The 20,993-nt window shown below is 44.7% G+C and overlaps 1 protein-coding gene across 5 annotated transcripts in view; it reads right to left on the bottom strand.

Annotated features, from left to right (window-relative positions):
- PPP1R37 (protein phosphatase 1 regulatory subunit 37) overlaps positions 1 to 20,993 on the bottom strand; it is a 36,379-nt gene that overhangs the window by 14,142 nt on the left and 1,244 nt on the right. For 3 of the 5 annotated variants that reach the window (XM_081962531.1, XM_081962530.1, XM_081962532.1), the window contains exons 2-6: positions 19,641 to 20,793; positions 5,419 to 5,516; positions 3,726 to 3,771; positions 2,053 to 2,153; positions 282 to 401 (exon numbers count right to left, since the gene is read on the bottom strand). In XM_081962531.1, the coding sequence (XP_081818657.1) occupies positions 282 to 401; positions 2,053 to 2,153; positions 3,726 to 3,771; positions 5,419 to 5,516; positions 19,641 to 20,403 (1,128 nt within the window). In that variant the 5' untranslated portion in view covers positions 20,404 to 20,793. Of the gene's footprint in view, positions 1 to 281; positions 402 to 2,052; positions 2,154 to 3,725; positions 3,772 to 5,418; positions 5,517 to 19,640; positions 20,989 to 20,993 lie in introns of those variants that run through there. The other 2 variants (XM_081962529.1, XM_081962533.1) reach the window with 1 other exon arrangement.

Below are 20,993 nucleotides of genomic sequence, written 5' to 3'. Positions count from 1 at the left end.
AGCAAAGTCAATTGGGGGGGGGGGGAGCCAGATTCACATAACGACAGTGTTACTAACTTCACCACTGCAGCGATCCGCTTAAGAACTGTAGCAAGAGAGGTCATAAAATAGGGCAAAACTCACTTAACAAATGTTTCACGTAGCAAGAGAAATTTGGGGCTGAACTGTGGTTGTAGTCAAGGACTGATTGCATTTCCATTCAACCTCTTCTGCCCCCCCTCAAGGCTGCTCTCAACTGCAAGGCTTCCAAAAATTCAACTTAGGAGAACGTCGGTACCAACCTTCCTCATCATGTGGGCAGCTGCCTGCCAACCCCGGGTGCCGATGTGTTTGTTAAAGGAGATGTTGAGATGCGTGGCGGACTCATAGTATTCAATCATGTCAAACAGTGCTGAGGCACCCTAGCAAAAGAAGAAGAAGAAAAAAAAGGGCGGGGGGAAACAGTGATAACATGAGCAGAATGTAGCATCTCAAACAACCATTTTGCCTGCAATCCAGCCATGGGGGCTGCAGAATCAGCCAATTAGTTCGTTTACCATATTTTTGGGATTATAAGACACACCTGACTATAAGACACACCTAAATTTAGAAGAGGAAAACAAAAAAAAAAGGTTTTGGGTCTCCGTGTGCTGCATTTTCAGCCCTTTTTTTCAGTCCTTTTCCAGCCTTTTTTCTACCCATTTTCGAGGCTTTGTGTTTGGCCCGTTTTTGAGGTTTTTTGGGCCCATTGTTGAGGCTTTTTCCAGGCCCTTTTTGAGGCTTTTGGGGACCATTTTTGAAGCTTTTTTGGCTGTTTTTGAGGCTTTTTTCAGGTTGTTTTTTCCAAAAGAAATCTGGCCTGAAAAAAGCCTCAAAAACGGCCTTGAAAAAGTCTCAAAAATGGGCTGAAAAAAAAAACCCCAAAACAGGCCAGAAAAAGGCCTGAAAACAGGACATGCAGAGGCCAAAAAAGGCTAGTGGGTGGGCGGGACTTCGGCAATATTCGGTCTATAAGATGTACAGACATTTTCACCCCCTTTTGGGACGTGCGTCTTATAGTATGAAACAATACGGCAATTCATTTCCGTTCATGAAGACCTTACTTCCTGTGAAAGCTTTCCCTGCAGTTTAAAAGCAAGATGCATCTTTCCGGACATTATTTGCTTTTCTTTTTTCCCCCTTGAAGACATTTTGTTTCTCATGTAAGAATCGAAGAAGCTTCTTAAATGAGAAGCGAAACGTCTTCAAAAGAAACAAAACATCAAGAAAGACCAGTTGCCCCTCGGAAAAAGCACCTCTGCGCAGAAATGGACAGATTTAACGCTCATTATTAAGGATAAAGAAGAAACTGAATATTTATTGATGTGGGAGGTATTTTACCAATGGTTGGGACCAGGGGTGTCCAAACTTGGGAACTTTAAGACTTGTGGACTTCAACTCCCAGAATTCCCCAGCCAGCTGGCTGGGGAATTCTGGGAGTTGAAGTCCACAAGTCTTAAAGTTCCCAAGTTTGGACACCCCTGGGTTAGACAATAGAAACAGAAAGGAGAGATAAAAAAGAGGAAATTTTAATGTGGAATTTGAGGATGAAGATGTTACGTGCTACTGTAATTGTATTGATATATAGTTATATTTTTAATAGTATTGTGATGAATATTATAACAAATATGTGGACTGTGACTGTTTAAAATCCAGATCTTAAACTGTTTGGTGGAAATATAAAATTTATAAAACTTGAAAAAAGAAAAAAAACACATTTGGGGCAACCGTGACCTTGGGTGACTGAGCATCTCCCTCCGCAGGCATCTTTCCACACAGTCAATTCAAATTGGGTATGAATTTCTAATGGGCAAAAGCAACAGGCACTTTTTTTCGACAGCTAGCCTAATTCGTTTAATAAGGCTTCCTTGGAGTCTATGCAAGGCTGTGGTCCTCAAGACAAAAAAACGCACCTTTTCAATTCCGGAGACCGTCAGTTTGGAATGGGGAGGGGAAAAAAGGCACAGAATTCAGCTCCCCAAGGGGAGAAGAAAGGAATATTAAAAAAAAAAACATTCTTTGTAGGTTACATACATCTTCATCCAGGCTGGTTTGCTCCAAATCCACAATTTTAAATTGGAGGCGCTTAAAAATCTCTTCCAGGGCTTCACAAGCCTTGTAGTCTAATTTTTCACCTGTACAAGAAGGGAAACAAAGAGCGAGTAAGGGTTTAAAATGAGAGGGAGGGGATTATGACAAGCCAGTCAGAAAGAATTAATGGGGGAGAGAAATTTAAGACAATCCTGGGAGCCAATGCACCAAACTTCTCCCTGCTCTAGAAAGTTCGGATAAGCTGCCCGAGGCAAGACTGCCTCAAGATAGCAATAGCACTTAAAGACTTATATACCGCTTCACAGGGCTTTAGAGCCCTCTCTAAGCGGTTTATAGAGTCAGCATATTGCCTTCACCTTGGAAGAAGGCTGAGTCAACCTTGAGATGGTCAGGATCGAACTCCTGGCAGTGGGCAATGTTAGCCTGCAATACTGCTTTCTAACCACTGAGCACCATGGGCGGGAGGGAAGGATGAAGGAAGGAAGGAGAGAGAGAGAAGGGGAAAAGGAAAAGGAAGAGCAATAGCACTTAGACTTATATACTGCTTCATATTGCTTTACAGCGCTGTCTAAGAGGTTTACGGAGTCAACCTGGGTCCTCTTTTGACCCACCTCGGAAGGATGGAAGGCTAAGCTCAACCTTTACCCCCTCTTGATACAATGATTAAGTTGTACAATGATTGCAACGATTAGCAATCACAATGATTACCAATCAAGAGAACCAATCTCTTTTTTCTCTCTCTCTCTTTTCTCTTTCTTCTCTCTCTCTCTCTCTCTCTCTCTCTCTCTCTCTCTTTTATGTTTCCTTCTTCTCTCTCTCTCTCTCCTTTACCTGTGTTTCCCTCTTCCCTCTTTCTTCTCTCTCTCTCTCCTATCTGTTTCTCTCTTTTTCTCTTCTGTTTCTTTCTGCTCTCTTTCTCTTCTGTCTGTTTCTTTCTGCTCTCTTTCTCTTTCTCTCTCTTCTGTGTTTCTCTCTTCTCTCTCTTTCTTTCCTCTCTCTCTCTCTCTCCCCCTCCCTCTCTCAACAGGCCTTTCATTTTGAAAATGAAGCTTCTATTTAGCCCCTCTGCACATTAAAAAAAAAACTGTCTTCCGGTTAAACAACCCGTCATGGCAGTGTAAACAAAATGTTTGCCCACTGCTTTATAAAGGGGCCGCTTAGTTATGAAACAGAAAACCAGGGGAGGGAGCGAGAGAGGGGGGGGGGAGGTTCATTGCAGGTAAATCCAAACAGAATGGTATGTAATTCTTGTGGAAAAGAGGATGCAGATTTTCACCAGCAACCTGTCCATCTGGTTACACTATTTGGTGTGTTATTTGCCCCCCCCCAAACCCCCCCCCCTTGATTTAACTTTGTAAATCTACAAGTGGAGAAGGAAGAGGAACGCAAAAGAGAAGAGTTGGTGTCAAGCTGCTACAAAACCTGAGCCGGTTTTAGAACATCAGATGTCACACGCCTGCCTGCCAGCAAAAGATAATGACTAATTTGCACCTGGCAAAATGGCCCCAGGACCTGTGACGCCCATTTTAAGGGAGGGAGGGGCGGGAAGGGGCTGTTTTCCAATGCAAATAAATGGAACCAAATCTCCAGCAAGAAGAGAAGAGGCCCACCTTTGAAGGCAGGTTGGCAAATCAACCCAAGGATTGGAGACCTACCTTTCAGATCCAGGCAATCTATCCTAGGGGTTAGATCTTTGAATTCCTGCAACAAAATAGTGGCAAATGATTATTTGTGGTCGGAAACCACATCAAGGATCAGAGCTTTTACATACAAATACCGTATTTTTCCGAGTATCAGGCGCACGTTTTTCCCTCAAAAAAGGTGAAAATCTGGGTGCGTCTTATACGCTGAATGGAGCATTTTTGGCCTCCCAAAACCCCTCCCCCTTCACCAAAATGGCCGTGCAGAGGGTTTGGGAGGCTTGCAAAGTGCTCCTGAGGGCTGGGGAGGGCAGTTTTTGCCCCCCCCCCACAAGCCCCCAGGAGCACTTTAAAAGCCTCCCAAAGCTCTGCATCCCCCCCCCTTGTGTGTGTGTGTGTGTGTGTGTGTGTGTGTGTGCAAAAAATGATGCGTACAACAGGTTTGGGACACTTGCAGAGAGCAATTTTTTTTTTTTTAATTTACGTCTTCAAAATCTTGCATGTGTCTTATACTCCGGTGCGTCTTAAGAGTCCGAAAAATACAGTGTGTAAAAGTGATAAAGATAAATAAGAACAACAAGTGTGTGAATGTATTCCTGTAACTATATATGAGAATAAAAATAAAATAAAACTTAAAAAAAAATTTTTTTTTTTAAAGGAACAGAGCTGGAGAGAAGCACGGGGTAGAAATGCATGCCCGGTGCTTTTGGGGGCTGTCTATCTAATTTTGGATAGCGAGAAAGGTAGCATGTAAATGTCATAAAAATAAAATAAAGTAAATAATAAAAATGCCAAATCCGACTCAGGCACTTGAGAAAACAAGTCTGTTTGTTTTGGCCATGGTTCTCAAGATGGAGCCAAAATCCAAAGGGAAACTTTGGCTTTTAAAGAGAATTTTGCAAGTTCCTTTGGGATGGAAAGGGTTTTCTTTCTCTTTTCCTTTGATGCGGGGCTCAGCAAACTGCTGCTTCCCGAGGGGGGGGGGGGGGAAGAGAAGCGCAGTGCGCCAGGAGGAGACTCTATGGCAAGGGGAGGGTTTTCCAGTCGTCTCCGCAATTGAGGGGGCTTTCGGTTAGGACAGGTAGAGGAAAAAATATGCCGCGCTAGGAGGAGACTCTATGGTGGGGGAACGGAACTTCCGGTCAGCTCCAGAATTGAACAGGGGGCTTCCGGTTAGGACCTTTGTGTTAGGACCAATATAAAATGGTTTGCTGTGTCTGCCATAAATAAACCCCAAGAATAGATAATCACCTCCGTTTCCTCCTCCTCTTCCTCATTCTCCGTTTTCCCTTTCTTCTTCTTTCTCCTCCTCCCTCTTCTCTTTCTCCTCCTGTTTCCCTTCCTCCTCCTTCTTTCTCCTCCTTTTTCCCTTTCTCCTTTCTTCTTTTCCTCCTTCTTCCCTTTCTCCTCCTTCTTCCCTTTCTCCCTTCTTCTCTTTCTCCTTCTCCCCTTCCTCCTTCTCCCTCTTCTTTTTCTCCTTCTTCCCTTTCTCCTCTTTTCCCTTTCTCCATTTTTCTCTTCCTCCTCCTCCTTCCCTTCTAGCACTGATAATATCACCTACTTGGCTATGAAACATCTGCATGAAAACCACCAAGCTCAGAGAGCACCAAGGACCACCTCCACCACCTCCTCCACCTCCACCTCCTCCTCCTCCTCCTCCCAGATCTAATCAATCAGGGCAGGGATACTTTTAAGAACAAGCACGTACCTGGATCTGCTTCAGTAGTTTGGGGATCTGTTTGCAATTTAACTTTTGACAGGCTTGCTTGTAGGCGGTGAGAACTTCTTCCACAGTCACATTCTGGGCTGGAAAGAAAGTGAGAAAGAGAGGGATGGAGAGATGCCACCGATAACGGAAAGTCCTCTTGGCTAAGCAACAGGGCCAGAGCTTCATCAGGAGCTCAAAAGCTCTAAAGTGGACACGATCTGGCGATAAGAAGCCAAGCGGGTCTGCTGGGAGGACCACACTTTTTTGAGGGAAAGTAGCAGATCCTTGCTTATATGTTTATCCTTGCTTATATGTTTATTTATCCAATAAGTCAAGTGGGTGAACATCCATGAACTCCTTCCTTCCTCCTATTTCCCCCATAATTAACAACCCTGTGAAGTGGTCTGGGCTGAGAAAAAGTGACTGGTCCAAGGTCATCCAGCCGGCTTTCATGCCTAAGGCAGGACTAGAACTCACTGTCTCCTGGTGATTGGCCCAATGTCACTCAGCCGGCTTTTATGCCTAAAGAGGGACTAGAACTCACTGTCTCCTGGTAATTTTGACCCAAAGTCACTCAGCTGCCTTTCATGCCTAAAACGGAATTAGAACTCACTGTCTCCTGGTGATCGGCCCAACGTCACCCAGCCAGTTTTCATGCCTAAGGCTGAACTAGAACTCACAATCTCCTGGTTTCTAGGTCAGTACTTAAACCACCAGACCAAACTTGTCTTCTTGTGAATATGGTGCTCACAATACTTTCAAGAGATTCCCTCACCCACCCCACCCCACCCTCTCTCTCTCCCCCCACTCCCTCATTATCTCTAGTGTCTTCCTTCCCCCCCCCCCCCCAAGAGGAAGCCCTCTTTGGGCTGTTACTTATTAAGGAGAGAGCACCTGGCATTCCTTCAAAGGTCCCCTCCAGCCTGTTTTCTGCAAGATTATGCAGCGCCGTGGTTTGTGATTAACCGGGAAGCCTGGCACCAGCATGTAAACCGATAAGAGCCATTAAGCACAAATATTTACCCAAAGAAAATAGACAAGCCAACCTGAACAAGCTCCCGGAACTGCCAAAGAGACCGCCTTGACTCATAAGACAATGGGGTCAAGCCTGAGTAGGTAGGGATCTAATTACAAGGTTAGACTCTAACCTTGATTACTGAAGCAGAGAGAGATCACCATCTCCCCCCCATGCTTGCTCGGTTCAGAAAAGAGTAACTCCACCATTAACCCCGTCATTGGCCAGGCAAGAAGTTTCCAAAGATGGGGCTTCTCTGCACATTCTGGTTTCAATGCTGTTTATTTGCAAGCCAAGAATTCAAGTCTATGAGGAGGGAAGTCTCTTTCGTGTAGTAGTATTATTATTATTATTTTTAAATCAAAATCCTGCGTCTGGGGGCAAGCCTCTGCAAACTGCTAGCTTTGCAGTTCATGACATGCTTCAATGAATTTGAAGCTTCTCCTAAATGGAGGATGCTGTTTCTAAGGTCAATTCCCCAAGCCATTACATTCAAGGTGGGAAAGGACTGGCAGGGTTAAGAAGTGGGTCATCTACGTGGCCTGAGGGCAAACTGCCTTCTAGAAAAAGGCTCTCCAAACCTGGCCATTTTAAGACTGGTGGACTCCAGCTCCCAGAATTCCTCAGCCAGCACTGTTTGTCAACCTTGGCCACGTTAAGATGTGTGGACTTCAACTCCCAGAATTCCCCAGCCGGCATGGCTGGCTGGGGAATTCTAAAAGTTGTAAAATCGGGCACCCCTCACCTAACAACCGCAACAGATCTCTATTGTCATAAGCTGAGGACTGCCAGTCTATCGGCTCTCCCTGTGGCTTCGTATATTTTTAGGCTCCTGAGAATTACACACTAAAGCAAGGTTTAATCACCCTCATTAAGTTCTGAAAATACTCCCGTCTTTAAACACACCTTTCTTACAACCTTACTGACATGAGACGCACCTACAATTAAACAAAGAACACGGCATACTTTTAAAAACCAGTGCCTTAAATTTAGGCCAGTAATAATAATAATAAAAATAATGCAAAGATGTTGATTTCTCTAAAACTTTCTAAGCGGAAAAGATAAATTTCTCTTGTTTACGCATACCAGCTTTGCCCAAAAAATTCCCTTCCAGTGTACCAGGAAGTTTTTTTAATTATTATTACTGTTATGCACTTTGGTTTACATAATCTATGTATAATCTAACCTTTCTCCTGGGGAGATTTATATATAGATATATAGTTAGTTATAGTTATAACATATATAATATAATTATAATATTATAATATATATAATATGTAGATGGTTGTCACTGCCGCTTGTTCCAACCCCAGTTGTGGGAATCCAGACATAGCAATTGGGTAAATCGTGGCTCATGATCTTGCCTTGTTTAAAGCAAGCCGCAATGGTTTGTAAATCATGGTTTCCTACAAAAGTAGACCAAATCTGTCAGTCTGGATGACACACCTGGCTTTGTATGGCACCTAAGGGATGGTCTCTAGAAGTGATGGAGCCAAGGATAATTTGGGGAACCTTGTTGACCCTTTGCGTGGCCAAAATATCCCTGCAAAATGAAAACAAGGCCAACACTTTAAAAAGCAGAATTCTGCAGGGCCCCATGGCTGAAGAACAGATGATGGCTTGTACCCTTCCCACTGCAATTCTTAGCTCATGGTATAGTGAGCTAACACTGGTAATGTTGGATTTTCCCTCTTACCAGAGGGAGCCCCTTTGTGGAGTACTGTGAAGCCTTTACCACAGCAACTCCACTGCGCTGTACAGTAGAAGCCATTTTACAACAGTACAGTAGAAGCCATTTGAAGACACAACAGGCTGTATCGTAACAGAACACACACCGACGGGTGTTAGGGATGTCTTACCGCCCACAAAATTTGTTTCCAGGGAGTAAGTCATCTGTGTACCAAGCTTGGCTGAAATTGCTAGATTTATGGAAGAGGTAGATAGATGTCTCTTTGCAGCACTCAATCATTTTGAAAATCTTTCCAGGCTGAGGAAGACTTTATCAATGACTCTGCGTTTATTCACTGGGAAAAGGTACCATATATTTGATGGATCTTATTCCGTGTTGTTCCAGTCATGGATGAGAAGCTGGGCGGGGGCCAAAAAGGCAAGTCCCTTTACTGTAGCTACCTGTACCTGGCAGGCAGCCCAGATCAGGTTAGCCACACAAAGCCCATACTCAGGTTCAGATGTACAAAACAGGATACAGCTCTTTTTTCTTCCTCCCACACGCACCAGGATTTCAAACCTTGCCGTATATCCTTTTTTTTTATGTCTGAAGAGAACGAATTTCCTAAGGAGGAAATCTATGGTAAAGCTAGACAGCAGACTAAAAAACAAAGACATCACCCTGCCAACAAAAGTGCTTATAGTCAAGGCTGTGGTTTTCCCAGTTGCAATGGATGACTGTGAAGGTTGGACCATAAGGAAGGCTGAGCGCCAAAGAATGGAGGCCTTTGAACTCTGGTGCTGGAGAAGACTCCTGCATTGAGTCCCTTGGACTGCAAGGCCATCCAACCGGTCAGTCCTAGAGGAGATCAACTCTGAGTGCTCTTTAGAAGGCCAGATCCTGAAGGTGAAACTCAAAGACTTTGGCCACCTAATGAGAAGGAAGAAGGACTCCCTGGAGAAGAGCCTCATGCTGGGAACGATGGAGGGCAAAAGAAGAAGGGGACGGCAGAGAAGGAGGTGGCTGGATGGAGTCACTGAAGCAGTCAGCGTGAGCTTCAATGGACTCCAGAGGATGGTAGAGGACAGGAAGGCCTGGAGGAATGTTGTCCATGGGGTCGCGATGAGTCGGACACAACTTTGCAACTAACAACATAAGCTTCTGGGAAAAAGCTGTGGGCCTTGGGAGCAGGAGTGCTGAGGAGAATAAAATGGGAGGGGGGGGGGAATCGAAAAAAGGTTATGCATGGGAGGGTGCCAGACAAGGCGAAAAGGTGTGCTATGCCTTGAGGGGGGAAAGCAAAACAAACACGAAGAAAAGCTACCTTGAAGGCTTCCTGGTAAATGTGGGGGGGGGGGAGGAATTCAACTTCAATATGCATCTGGTCTCAAACTTACAACCACAATCAACAAAATTTCTGTTGTTAAGCGAGACATTTGTTGTGGCTTTTGCCCCATTTTACGACCTTCCTTGCCACCATTGCTAAGTGAATCACTGAGGCTGATTAGTTAGCAACATCTTTGCTAAGTGTAATCTGGCTTCCCCATTGACTCGGCTTGTCAGAAGGTCGCAAAAGGGGATCACGTGACTCCTGGACGCTGCAACCGTCGTAAGTAGGAACCAGTTGCCAATTTTGGTCAGGTGACCCCGGGGATCCTGCAATGGTCATGTGTGGAAAAATGGTAGTAAGTCGCCTTTTTCCAGTGTCGCTAACTTTTGAATGGTCACTAAACAAAGCGTTGTAAGTTGAGGACTACCTGTACCATGGGTCTCAACCAGCTATGAGAAAAATACTCCCATTAAGTTAACTGAACAAATTTTCACTTAGCAACGTAAATGCTGGGCTCAATCTTGGTCGTAGGTTGAGGACTACCTGTGGCATCATTTCTCTTCCTAGAGAGGCAGGAAATTCATAAAACTGTCATTAAAAAACAGCCAGCAAGAAAGAAAAAATGCAAACAGGGCCACAAACCACTTTACCTGCAAAATGTTGTTGCCCTTGGGGTGTTTACCCACAGACTTGGCTTTGCCCACTTGGGCAAAAAACAAACACACACCCACACCTTGTTCCTGCCCAAGGCCAACAGGTTTTCCATCTGGGATTTCAGCCAAGAGTCATGACTCAGAGTTAACCCTTTCTCAGGGAAAATAAACCATGTTTTCATAAATCTAACACGGTTCCTTTTTCACCTTCAATCAGAATTGCCAGGCTGCTAGTGAATTAAAAGTGGGATTGGTCATTCAATCTAATATTGCAATCCTAAAATCATCCCAGGCAAATCAAACTATAGAGAGCCAGTTTGGTTTAGTGGTTAAGGCACCAGGCTAGAAACCAGGAGACTGTGAGTTCTAGTCCTGCCTTAGGCATGAAAGCTGACTTTGGGCCAATCATCCTCACAGGGTTGTTGTGGTGGGAAAATAGGAGGAGGAAGGAGTTTTAAGTATGATTGCTGCCTTGAGTTATTTATATAATAAAGGCAGGATAAAACAAATGTAAAATTAAAAAAACCCAACGTTTTAAGAACTCATTTCCTCAATTTTGGGAGTCAGTCCATCATATAATTTCCAAAGGACGAAGCTACAGTGTATTGGGTTCCATTTGAGACCCAAAAGGGTTGCAGCAATCTTTGCATGCAAAGACAGACACCTGCCGAAAACCTCAAAAGGTTGCTTGGCCAAGCCCACGGATCTTCTGAGTTGAACAAGTTGGGAACCGCTTGCTTACATAAGGCTTCCCAGGGAAATCATAAATTGTCATGAGCAGACATGACTCAGCTGTGGGACTTTTTTTTTTTTTTTTGCAAAGTCTCCACGGGAGGGGAAAAATAAATAAATAACAGCAAGCCTTCAGCCCCAGCCAAGGGTGAACCAAGCCACAACATGACACACAGACAGTGCACAATTACCCGGCAGAAGCAGCCTTAAATAAGGGAGGGTGGAAGGACAGAGACGGGGCTTCCGAAATAACCCTCCTCTTTCTTCTCCAGAAATGCTAACTTAGTTTGGCAACAGAACGAGAAACGTTCGGACTCAACTTTCGATTCCCGAAGTAAAGGGGGCGATCTCCTGCTTCCTGGCTTTGTAAAACCAATTGCGGCCTCCAAGTTCCTAGAGAGATTTGCCAATATTGCAGGGAAGACGGACAAAGAGAATCCGCATAGGAAGTGGCTATTTCCCCCCCCCCCCCCACCTCTGTGGCCTCGTTGTGCAGGTGAGAAGCTGAGCTTCTGTCAGCCACTCAGCCACTCTCCGCCTTGCTCAAAGACCAAAGAGGCTTCTAGATTTCTGCTAAAACAGGGGTCTCCAACCTTGGCCACTTTAAGACTTGTGGACTTCAACTGCCAGAATTCTGTCCTGGGATGATAACGCTCACCTCCCCCAGCTCATAGTCTACAGTAGCGTTTCTCAACCATGGCAACTTCAAGACCTGTGGACTTCAACTCCCAGAATTCCCCCAGCCCGCATTCTTAGGTGGCTGAGGAATTCTGGGTGTTGAAGTCCACAGGACTTAAAGGGGCAAGGTTGAAAAACACTGGTCTACTGTGATCTGGTTGAAGGTGGGCTAAATCCTTTCTTTCTTTCTTTCCTTCTTTTTCTTTCTTTCTCTCTTCCTCTCTTTCTCACTTTCTCTGTCTCGCTCTTTGCTCTTTCTTTCTCTTGCATTCTTCTCTTTCCCTCTCTTTCCTCCCTCCCCCTTTCTCTTTCTCTCCCTTTCTTTCTCTTTCTCCTTCTTTCCTTCCTTTTCTCTCTCTCAGCAGTATGACACTCCTACACAGGAAATAATTAAAAAGAAAAAAAGCCACGTTTGCCAACAGACAATACCTGCTCCGACACTTATTATCAGTCAAAAGTGGCTTCCATTTCAGAGTCCATAAAATGGGCTCTACACAAAAATCCAATTTCACGGCTATTCTCAAATGATGGGCCTCCCAACAGAGCCATAATCTCCGTTTTTTATTACTGTAAATCAATTCCTTGACACTGAACCTGCCTTCTGGAGAAAAACAGATTATCGTAGCCAGGGGGGGGGGGGGGAACCAAAGCTGGGCTGGAACATCATAGCTAGCCCTCTGTGCCTAACCACTGTTTGTCAAAAGGAGCCACTTAAGCTTCGCATATTGAAGGTAACTTCACGTATTGGGCCAAACCATAAACTACGGTTTGCAAGCCGCAACGATCCTGTGTGCCTGATTTCAAAGAAACCATGATAAGTTAAACGCCTTGTGTAAACCTGGCCACTGACTTTCCCTCTGCTGCTGTTTCCTTCGGGTTGCAAAGGCAGTAGCCAGTAAGCCCCAAATCCATTTCAGTCACTGCTGTTAAACCAGTGGTTTTAAAAGCTGAAGTCTGCTGTTTGTTAGAATGGCTAACATTAGACGGAGGAGCGGGGTGTGGGCGGTGTTTATGCTTTGCAACCACAGTAGCAAAGTCCAGATTTAATGCAGCAGCCGACATACGATATCCGCCTCCTCTATCAACTCACCAAGTACGCCCAATATCAATTTAGTAGTCAAACGTGGCAGGAAAAAAAAAACACCACACCGGTACAGGAGCTGAGTCTATTTTTCTAGCAGCTCTCGACAGGCGTGGAGGAAAAAAGAGGCACCCGGACGTTATAATCCTCAACTTACAACCGTTCATTTAGTGACCGAGGTGACAATGGCACCCTTAGGGCCGTTGCCAGCATTCCCCGACGGTCACGAAGATTTACACTGGGGATGCTTAACAACCGACTCACGTTTTGCAATGTCTGTGATATCCGCTTTTGTGAAAAGCAAAGTCAATGGGAAGAGCTAGGTTCACTTAACAACAGTGTCACGGATTTAAGAACTGCAGGGATTCACTTGACCGCCGCAGGAAAGGTTGTAAAACGGAGCAAAATTCACTTAACACGTGTCTCAAAGCAAAAACGTGAGGCGCTTCTGTGGTGGTAAGCTGAGATCCACCTATAACGAAAGCTCACCCCGTCACACAGCACTCGGATCTCGGACCCCTGGAAAGCTGAGCAGCCCAGAGCCTTTAACCATTGAGTCGTCGTACCCCGTGACCAAACCATACTGGGAGAGAAACCCTCATCTGCCTGTGGCCAATGCAGCCAGTCCGGGGCCCAGGCTGCCTGGCAGGAGAGTGAATGGCTCTGACTCATGATTTGCTGGACAGGCCAGCAAAAGACCTAAGAAGGAAAGCGTTTGACTCCTCTTGTCATCTACCATTTGCATCCGTGTGCCAGGAACGTTCAGCATTCAACCCCTCCCTCTGCACTGAAACAACTAAGGGTGTGGCAGGGAGAGCAGGGGGGGAAAAAACCCTCTCTTTATCATCGCAGGCAGCGAAAGCAATTTTGCTTTATTCCCAGACTACTTTGCAAGATGGTGGCAGCTCTACTTCTGTAAAGTACTTTGCAAAACACACACACAAACACACACACAAACAACCCCAGCCTCTGGGTCCAGCTTTCCACTTGGCATCTATCTGCTCCTTTCTTTCGTAATTCCTCAGGGGAAAGAGAGGCAAGATCTGAGATCCTTCTTCTTCTTCTTCTTCTTCTTCTTCTTCTTCTTCTTCTTCTTCTTCTTCTTCTTCTTCTCCTTCTCCTTCTTCTTCTATTTCTTCTTCTTCAGAGCTGTGGCCTTCCAACTCCCAGAATTCCCCATCTTTTATGGCTGGCTGGGGGAAATGCTGGGAGTCGGACGCCAAACACTTCTTACAAAGTGGTCAAAGTTGAGGAATGTTGATGTTCAAAGCATGTCCGGCCAATCCCACTATCCTATTATAGGTGAGGGGGCGGAGAAGCTCAAGAAGCATGTTGTGAACCCGTGGCACCAGTGGTGGGATTCAGCCAGTCCGCACCTATTCGGAAGTACCAGTTGTTAACTTTCTAAGCAGTTTGGAGAACCGGTTGTTGGAAGAAATCTCCTTTTGTTTTGTTTTTTCTACTTTGCAGGGCTAATCCTGTAAGGAAGGCAGGAAGGAAGAAAACATTCTGCTGTTGTTTCTAGCCTAATCTTTATTGCCCTGCTTACAGAAACTGCCTCTGCATTATACATTGGCAGTCTCGGAAGACTATGGTATCTTGCTGTGGAAAGAGTTTCTAAAACAGCATCTGGTGTGACTAAAAAGTCCAATTCGAGAGCGGCAATCCCTTGCACACTGGGGCAGATACAGTCTGTCCCCTGCCTGCCCCCCACCTCCCCAATTTCGCTGCTTCCGGGACTGCCTCTTTGCCTTGGCCTGCTGAACAAGTGTCTCTTCGAATTGGAGAAGGCCATGCTGTGTCTTTAGCCTCCAAGATGAACGATCAGAGGTCAAGGCTTCCCAGCTGTTAATGTCCATTCCCAAGGCCTTTAAATCCCTCTTGCAGATATCCTTGTATCGCAGCTGTGGTCTCTCCGGCTAACCCTTATTCCATTGCCACAGCTAAGGTGAAGCGCCCATCGACCTGAGTGACGTTGAGTTGGCCACGCCCACCCAGTCACATGACCACAGAGCCCTGCCTACCCAGCTGGTCATTAGGGCAGAGAGAAACGGTGGTTCAACTGTTTGAATTCCCACCACTGTGTGGCGCCCACCTGCACATTCCGCCTTCGCGTTTTCGGAGGACTGCCGTTCGATTCCTAGGCCTGAGGCTGCAAATGGGAAGAGCTCCTTTGGCAAAAGGAATCGCAACCAGACAGATGTACTTTCCGCAGCTTACCCAGATGGCTTGAAGTCTGTCTTTGGTGAATAAAAAAAGAAAAAAGGAAACCCAACCAGCAGCATTGGAGCTAAGGAAATTTGGGTGTTTCCCCCCTCTGCCCCCCTTATGTGATTCATCCTCAAAGGGTCTCTCTAGTAGCCAGAGCCATCTGGTCTCTAGGATTACTCTTCGAGTGTGTCTCAAACCTCTTCCAGTTCCTTTTTTTTTTTTTGAAAAAAGTCTGGCTCTCCTTATTACCATCTGGGCACCAAACCAATTGTCTTCCGCGGCAGGTAAACGCTCAACTTTTTTAAACAGTCATGGCCAGAGAATCCCAGTGTTATCTTCCGCCTCCAGGAGAGAAGGCGGTTTCAACATGTTCCTACTCGGTTATTTTAGGCTTATCAACAGCCCTGGAGCTGCTCTCCTGTGTTAAATAAGAATCCCTTTGGGGAGAACAGATAACCTCCTATAAATAGCAAGACAGACAGGCCTTTGTCCCTGCTCCCGTTCTCTATTTTCGGGGAAGTGTTGTTGATTTGTTATATAATTCATTTCACGGGGGGAGGGGTTGCGTGGGATTTGGGTTTATGTTTTTCCAAAACACAGGTGTCCCACTATATTATTATTATTTTTTATTATTATTATTATTATTATTATTATTATTATTATTATTATTATTATTATCATTATCATTATCATTATCATTATCATTATCATTATTATTATTTGCACATCCGATGTTTCTCAAATATGGAATATTGGGAGGCAGGTTGTCTTAAAAGGAGACAGCTAAAGAGCTCAGATCTTCTGGTCTAAAATTGGCTATAAATTTGGTTAGAGCCAGTTTGATCTAATGGCAAAGGCATCAGCCTAGAAAGCAAGGCGATTGTGAGTTCTAGTCCTGCCTTAGAGAAACCGCCAAACTGCTGACCTTTCTGATCAACAAGCTGAGCGTCTTAGCCACTGAGCCACTGAATCTCTATAACAGGGGTGTCCAAACTTGGGAACTTTAAGACTTGTGGACTTCAACTCCCAGAATTCCCCAGGCTGGCTGGGGAATACTGGGAGTTGAAGTCCACAAGTCTTAAAGTTCCCAAGTTTGGACACCCCTGGTCTACCGCATCTGGTTGAGAAAGCTCTGGATATCCACTGCAAACAATCCATACCAGCGTTACATATTCCTGGTGATGGAGATGAAAAGATGGCTGGGTAGGATTGAGAAGGAGAGAAGCAAAAGGAAAAAGAGGGAAAAGAGGGGGGGGGAGGAAGAGGAGGAACATTCTCAGCGCTAGAAAGGGGGGGAGTTGGAGAAGGGGGAGAAAGATGAGGTGGTGGTGATGGTGATGGTGAAGGAGGAGAATATTGTGAACCTGCTTCCCCCAACCCAACTCTCCTAGGTCCTAGCTATCCATAGGTTAAAGAAGGCAACACACTAAGGTGCTTATAGGATTACTAGTCAGCTGATAGGGAGGAAAATCTGCATTTTCAGAAATCTGCAGTGGATGTGCATTCCTGGTGCTGAAAAAGTCTATGCATTCAAGCTAACGTCCCACATGTTCGTTTATCTCAAGACAAAGAATTCAGTCAACCTGACCAAAAATATTTCCATACTGTACTCCAAATTGCCTCAGGACATGCTAATGCTGCAAGTAAAGAATGACCCTAAGCACCAGCCCAGAAATTCCTCAAAACATCGCAGAGAAATACAGAAAAGTCAACATTACCCTTACACACACAGACACACACACACACACATGTAACGTTAGTTACAAGAACTTTAGAGGTTTCCAAAAGAGAAAAACATCTTGTGATTTTTGAGAGATCAACTGCTTCCAATGCAAAGGGAAAGTACATTATTGCTCTACACACACACACACACACACACACACACACACACACACACACACACCCTGCACACAGTTCTGTAAAATTTGCATTCAAGGACCTGGCCCAAAACAACAACAACAAAATGCGACCCTTTTATAAAATCATTTAGGCAGCCTGAAATAAATCTCGTTTTGCAACGTTACACTTCCGAAATAGTTGTTAATGCACTCTCAACTATTTGCGTTATCAGTTATGTTGAGAACCCAATGAAAATGGGAAAAAATAAAAATTATTACTAATTCTAATAGAGTATATGCATCATCATTAGGACTGGAACATTTTTTTTTAAACCCTTGGGATATTTGCATCAACCCAGCACTCCACAACTTTTCCACTTCTATTCACCTTATTGGACAGAACAGGGTTCACTCCTGGGACATTTTAAACCAAAAAAATTTCCAGACATCAACGTCAAACTGCTTCAGTAGGATTTCTAGAAAAACTATATGGCTACACTCAAGAGGTTACCAAGAATTAAGCAGATCTCAAAGGATGTTCTACCTTTTAAGAAAAGATATAAATGTAGTGGTATTACCTCAATAAAAATACCATAGACTGTTTAATGGAGCTTTCTATAGTTACAGGTAATCCTCAACTTATCACCACAATTGATCCCAGAATTTCTGTTGCTAAGCGAGATAGTTGAGTTTTGCGCTATTTTAGACTTTTCTTGTTAAATGAATCACTGCAGTTGTTAGGTTAGTGACGCGGTTGTTAAGTGAATCTGGCTTCCCCATTGACTTGGCTTATCAGAAGTTCGCAAAAGGTGATGACATGACCCTATGACACGGCAACCGTCATAAATATGAGTCGGTTGCTAGACGTCTAAATTTTGATCACGTAACCATGGGGATGTTGCAGTGGTCGTGTGAAAAATGCTCACTTTTTTCTAGTGCATTTTGTAACTTCAAACAGTCGCTAAAAGAGCTGTTGTAAATCAAGGAGTACCTGTATAATCTATATAGAAATTATAAAAAAAGATAGGCAGGAAGAACAATGCCAACTGGAACAACACAAGATCATGTGATTATATTGTCCAACCGTACCATATTTCCTTAAGCCATGGATTCACCGTTCCTACTCTTAAATCATTCATAGGTAATTCTTTTGCTAAGTTATTGAAACATCACTCTCACACACAAACACGCACCAAACTGGGTCTTCTTAACACACTAATGCAGCACTGTTTTTATTATTACAATCTCAAAATCCGAGTGCATGACAACCAAGAGGTTCTGCAGTTAAATCTGCCTTGACCATTCATGTTATAGATTTTTAAGATACACCCACAAATTCACAATGTTGTTGTTCACATAAAGGGAAAGTAATCTCCAAAGTCTGGAAGAGAAAACAAACTTTCTTCCGTCCTTTTTGTCGGCAAGCCTTTCTCAAAAAGAATAATTTAATGGCCAAAACGTTCCATTTATTGATATTTTAGAAAACCAGATAACTAGGATATTTAAAAACAGGAAAGCTCTTTTTCCTTGTCATGCATCTTACATGAAACAAGGTAAGCATTTCTTTATTGGCTGTGAAGTAATGAAATGTCAGACTCCTTAGTTAAAATTAAGATTACCAACATTGGGAGTTTTTAATTTTAAACAAAGCTATGTCCACTTTTAACTGTGCCCTGATTCAGGTAAGTTAAACGTGGTAAAAAACAGATATCAGCAACCTTATTACCTCTCTGAAAACCTGAACAATCCTGAACTGACACTTTTGGGGACACTCACGGTACTATAGCAGCTATAATTTTCAGTGTATGGAGACGTGGCAGTTTGCCTTCTTTCATGCTTTGCTCAATAAGTCTGTTTTCAAGAGCCTTCTCTGCCTGGCGATTGGCTCTTTTTTTAATTAACCGCTGTACAGTGAAGTCAGCTTTATTATTTTGTCAGGTATCCTCTTAAATGGGATTTTTCTGTTCTGATTAGACCATGTGGTTCGAAGCCCTTTCAGCGGAAAAGTGCCCAGTAAAATCAAATGCAAATAAATAATGATTTACTGTTAGTGGAGTGCAAAAGGCCTCCCTCTCAGCTGCCTTCAATTCAGGATACTTATAATATTTTGAATGTATTCGAAGTATTCTTTAACTTCAGAGTGTTAAAGAATATTTCGGATACATTCAAAATGTACATTCCAGTCCTAAAGATTGGAAGACAAATGAAGCGCCAAATCTGCAATAACATAACTGGTTTATATCTGAACTCGTTTGAGCTGTGATGCTAGGGAAGGCTCCTGTTTATTCCTTGGGCAGCCAAGGTGACTAACAAGCATGGCACTGGAAGGAGAGAAAAAAATATATCACAAAACTGCACCTCACTTACTTTGGCCATATCACATGGGGAAATTCACTGGAGAAAGCAATTATGTTTGGAAGAGTTAGTGGGAAAAGGAAGCCAGGCTGCCAGAGAACACGGTGGCTGCACACCATCAAAGCTGACACCATCCAGAGCATAGGTAAAGGTTCCCCTCACATATATGTGCTAGTCATTCCCGACTCTAGGGGGCGGTGCTCATCTCCGTATCAAAGCTGACGAGCCAGCATTGTCCAAAGACATCTCTGTAGTCATGTGGCGGGCATGACTCAACACCAAAAGCGCATGGAACGCTGTTCCTTTCCCACCAAAGGTTGTTCCTATTTTTCTACTTGCATTTTTACATGCTTTCGAACTGCTAGGTTGGCAGAAGCTGGGACAAGTCACGGGAGCTCACCCCGTTACGCAGCACTAGGGTTTCGAAATTGCCAAACTGCCGATCTTTCTGACTGACAAGCTCAGCGTCTTAGCCCCTGAGCCACCGCATCCCAGAGCATAGAACTCCTCAAAGAAAGAGCGCACGTTCCGAAGACATGGAGAGGCCTGGCTCTTAGAGCCACCAAGAGTCAGACTCAACTGAACAGATCGTCTCATCGTCATCACAATGAGTGAAAGCCCCAGGAAGAGAGTATGGGGAAAGAGGGGATCTTTGCTTACCGTGCCGCCAAGGATCCTTGGGCTCCACAGCACCAGACACGATGTCTTCATCAGAAGGGAAAGTCACGTGCTTTGCCCCAGGCTTAAGCTTCCCCTCATCCACAGACGGGGAACCCTGACTTAAGAGGTCATCTGCTGGTGTGTCCCCACTGGCTGCTTCCAAGCTTAAACAGCAGTTCTGAGGAGAGGACTCCGCCTTATCAGGCAAATGGTTATTTTGCTCGGCAGCAGACCGTTCCTTGTCCCCAAGGCATTCTGGAGCGGTCGTCCCAAGAGGTTCTGCGACTAAAGAGGTGTTGCTGCCTCCACTGTCGGCCGCTTCGTTGACCGATGACCATTCCTGCCGATGGTTCAAAGCGCCCAACAATTTCAAGTCCTCCTCTGCCCCATCACAACTCTCGGTCTCTTTTGGGTCCTCCTTTAAAGAACACGAGGTACAACGCTCTACAGTATTTCTGACATAAGGATGGTCCTGGAGGGAGGGGTGGGTCTCTGTACTTTTGGAACAAAACTCCTTAGTGTCCTGAAACGTCTTCACGCCATCTTGGCTCTTGGTCAGTTGGGAAGCAGGCCAGGAGTCAGAGCCTCCCAAAAGGGTCTCCTCTTCCTTCCGCACAGCAGGAGCGGGCAGGAGCAGCAGCACACGGTCCCCCCCCTCAGCAGCTTTGCCTTGTGGCTGCACAGGTGAAACCTGCACACACTCCATAGCCAGGCAGGTGAGATGGGTGTCTGTCAAAGGGGGAGCGCCTTCTTCCCTTCTCATGAGTCCTTCCGCGTCATTACTTAAGGAACAGAACTCACCTTTTCCCTTCCTAATCTTTCGCTGCCCACTCCTTCAGGAAAAGGGGGAGGGGGGGAAGCTCTCACGTTTTCCAGGCCTTCTCCCTATAAGCAGTGGTGTAAAGAGACTGAGCTCTTGTTGGCCCAAAGGAAGCTGCTACATGAAGCATGGGTGAAGATTAAAAGAAATGGGGGACAGAGGAGAGATAGAATATGCAAGCTCTCCTCTCTCTCTTTGTAAAATCCTTGTTTGAGATTAGAAGAAAGCTGCTAGAAGACACAGGTCATCAAGGGAACAGAATGGAGAGGGTTGAATTTATAGGGTGGGGGAGTGGAGGATAATTAAATGGGTCCCAGCAATGCCTTTTCTAGCCTGCAAAACAGAGAAAACAATTCGCTTTCATTATCCTTCCCCGTAAAAAGGAATCAGGCAGGGCACGCCTAAGCCGGAAACGCATCAGGCTTAAATAACCGGACTATTTAAAAAAAAAACCGTCTGGCAGCAGCTTCTCTCCCTCCCCCCCCCCCCCCCACCAGCAAAGAGGGAAAGAGAGAGAGGAAAGGAAAAGTTTA

The sequence above is a fragment of the Natrix helvetica genome, assembly GCF_964273705.1.
Source record: "Natrix helvetica genome assembly, chromosome: 9".
Lineage (NCBI taxonomy): Eukaryota > Metazoa > Chordata > Lepidosauria > Squamata > Natricidae > Natrix > Natrix helvetica.
Note: the sequence above shows the minus strand (reverse complement) of the source record. Positions and strands in the feature narration are given on the sequence as shown.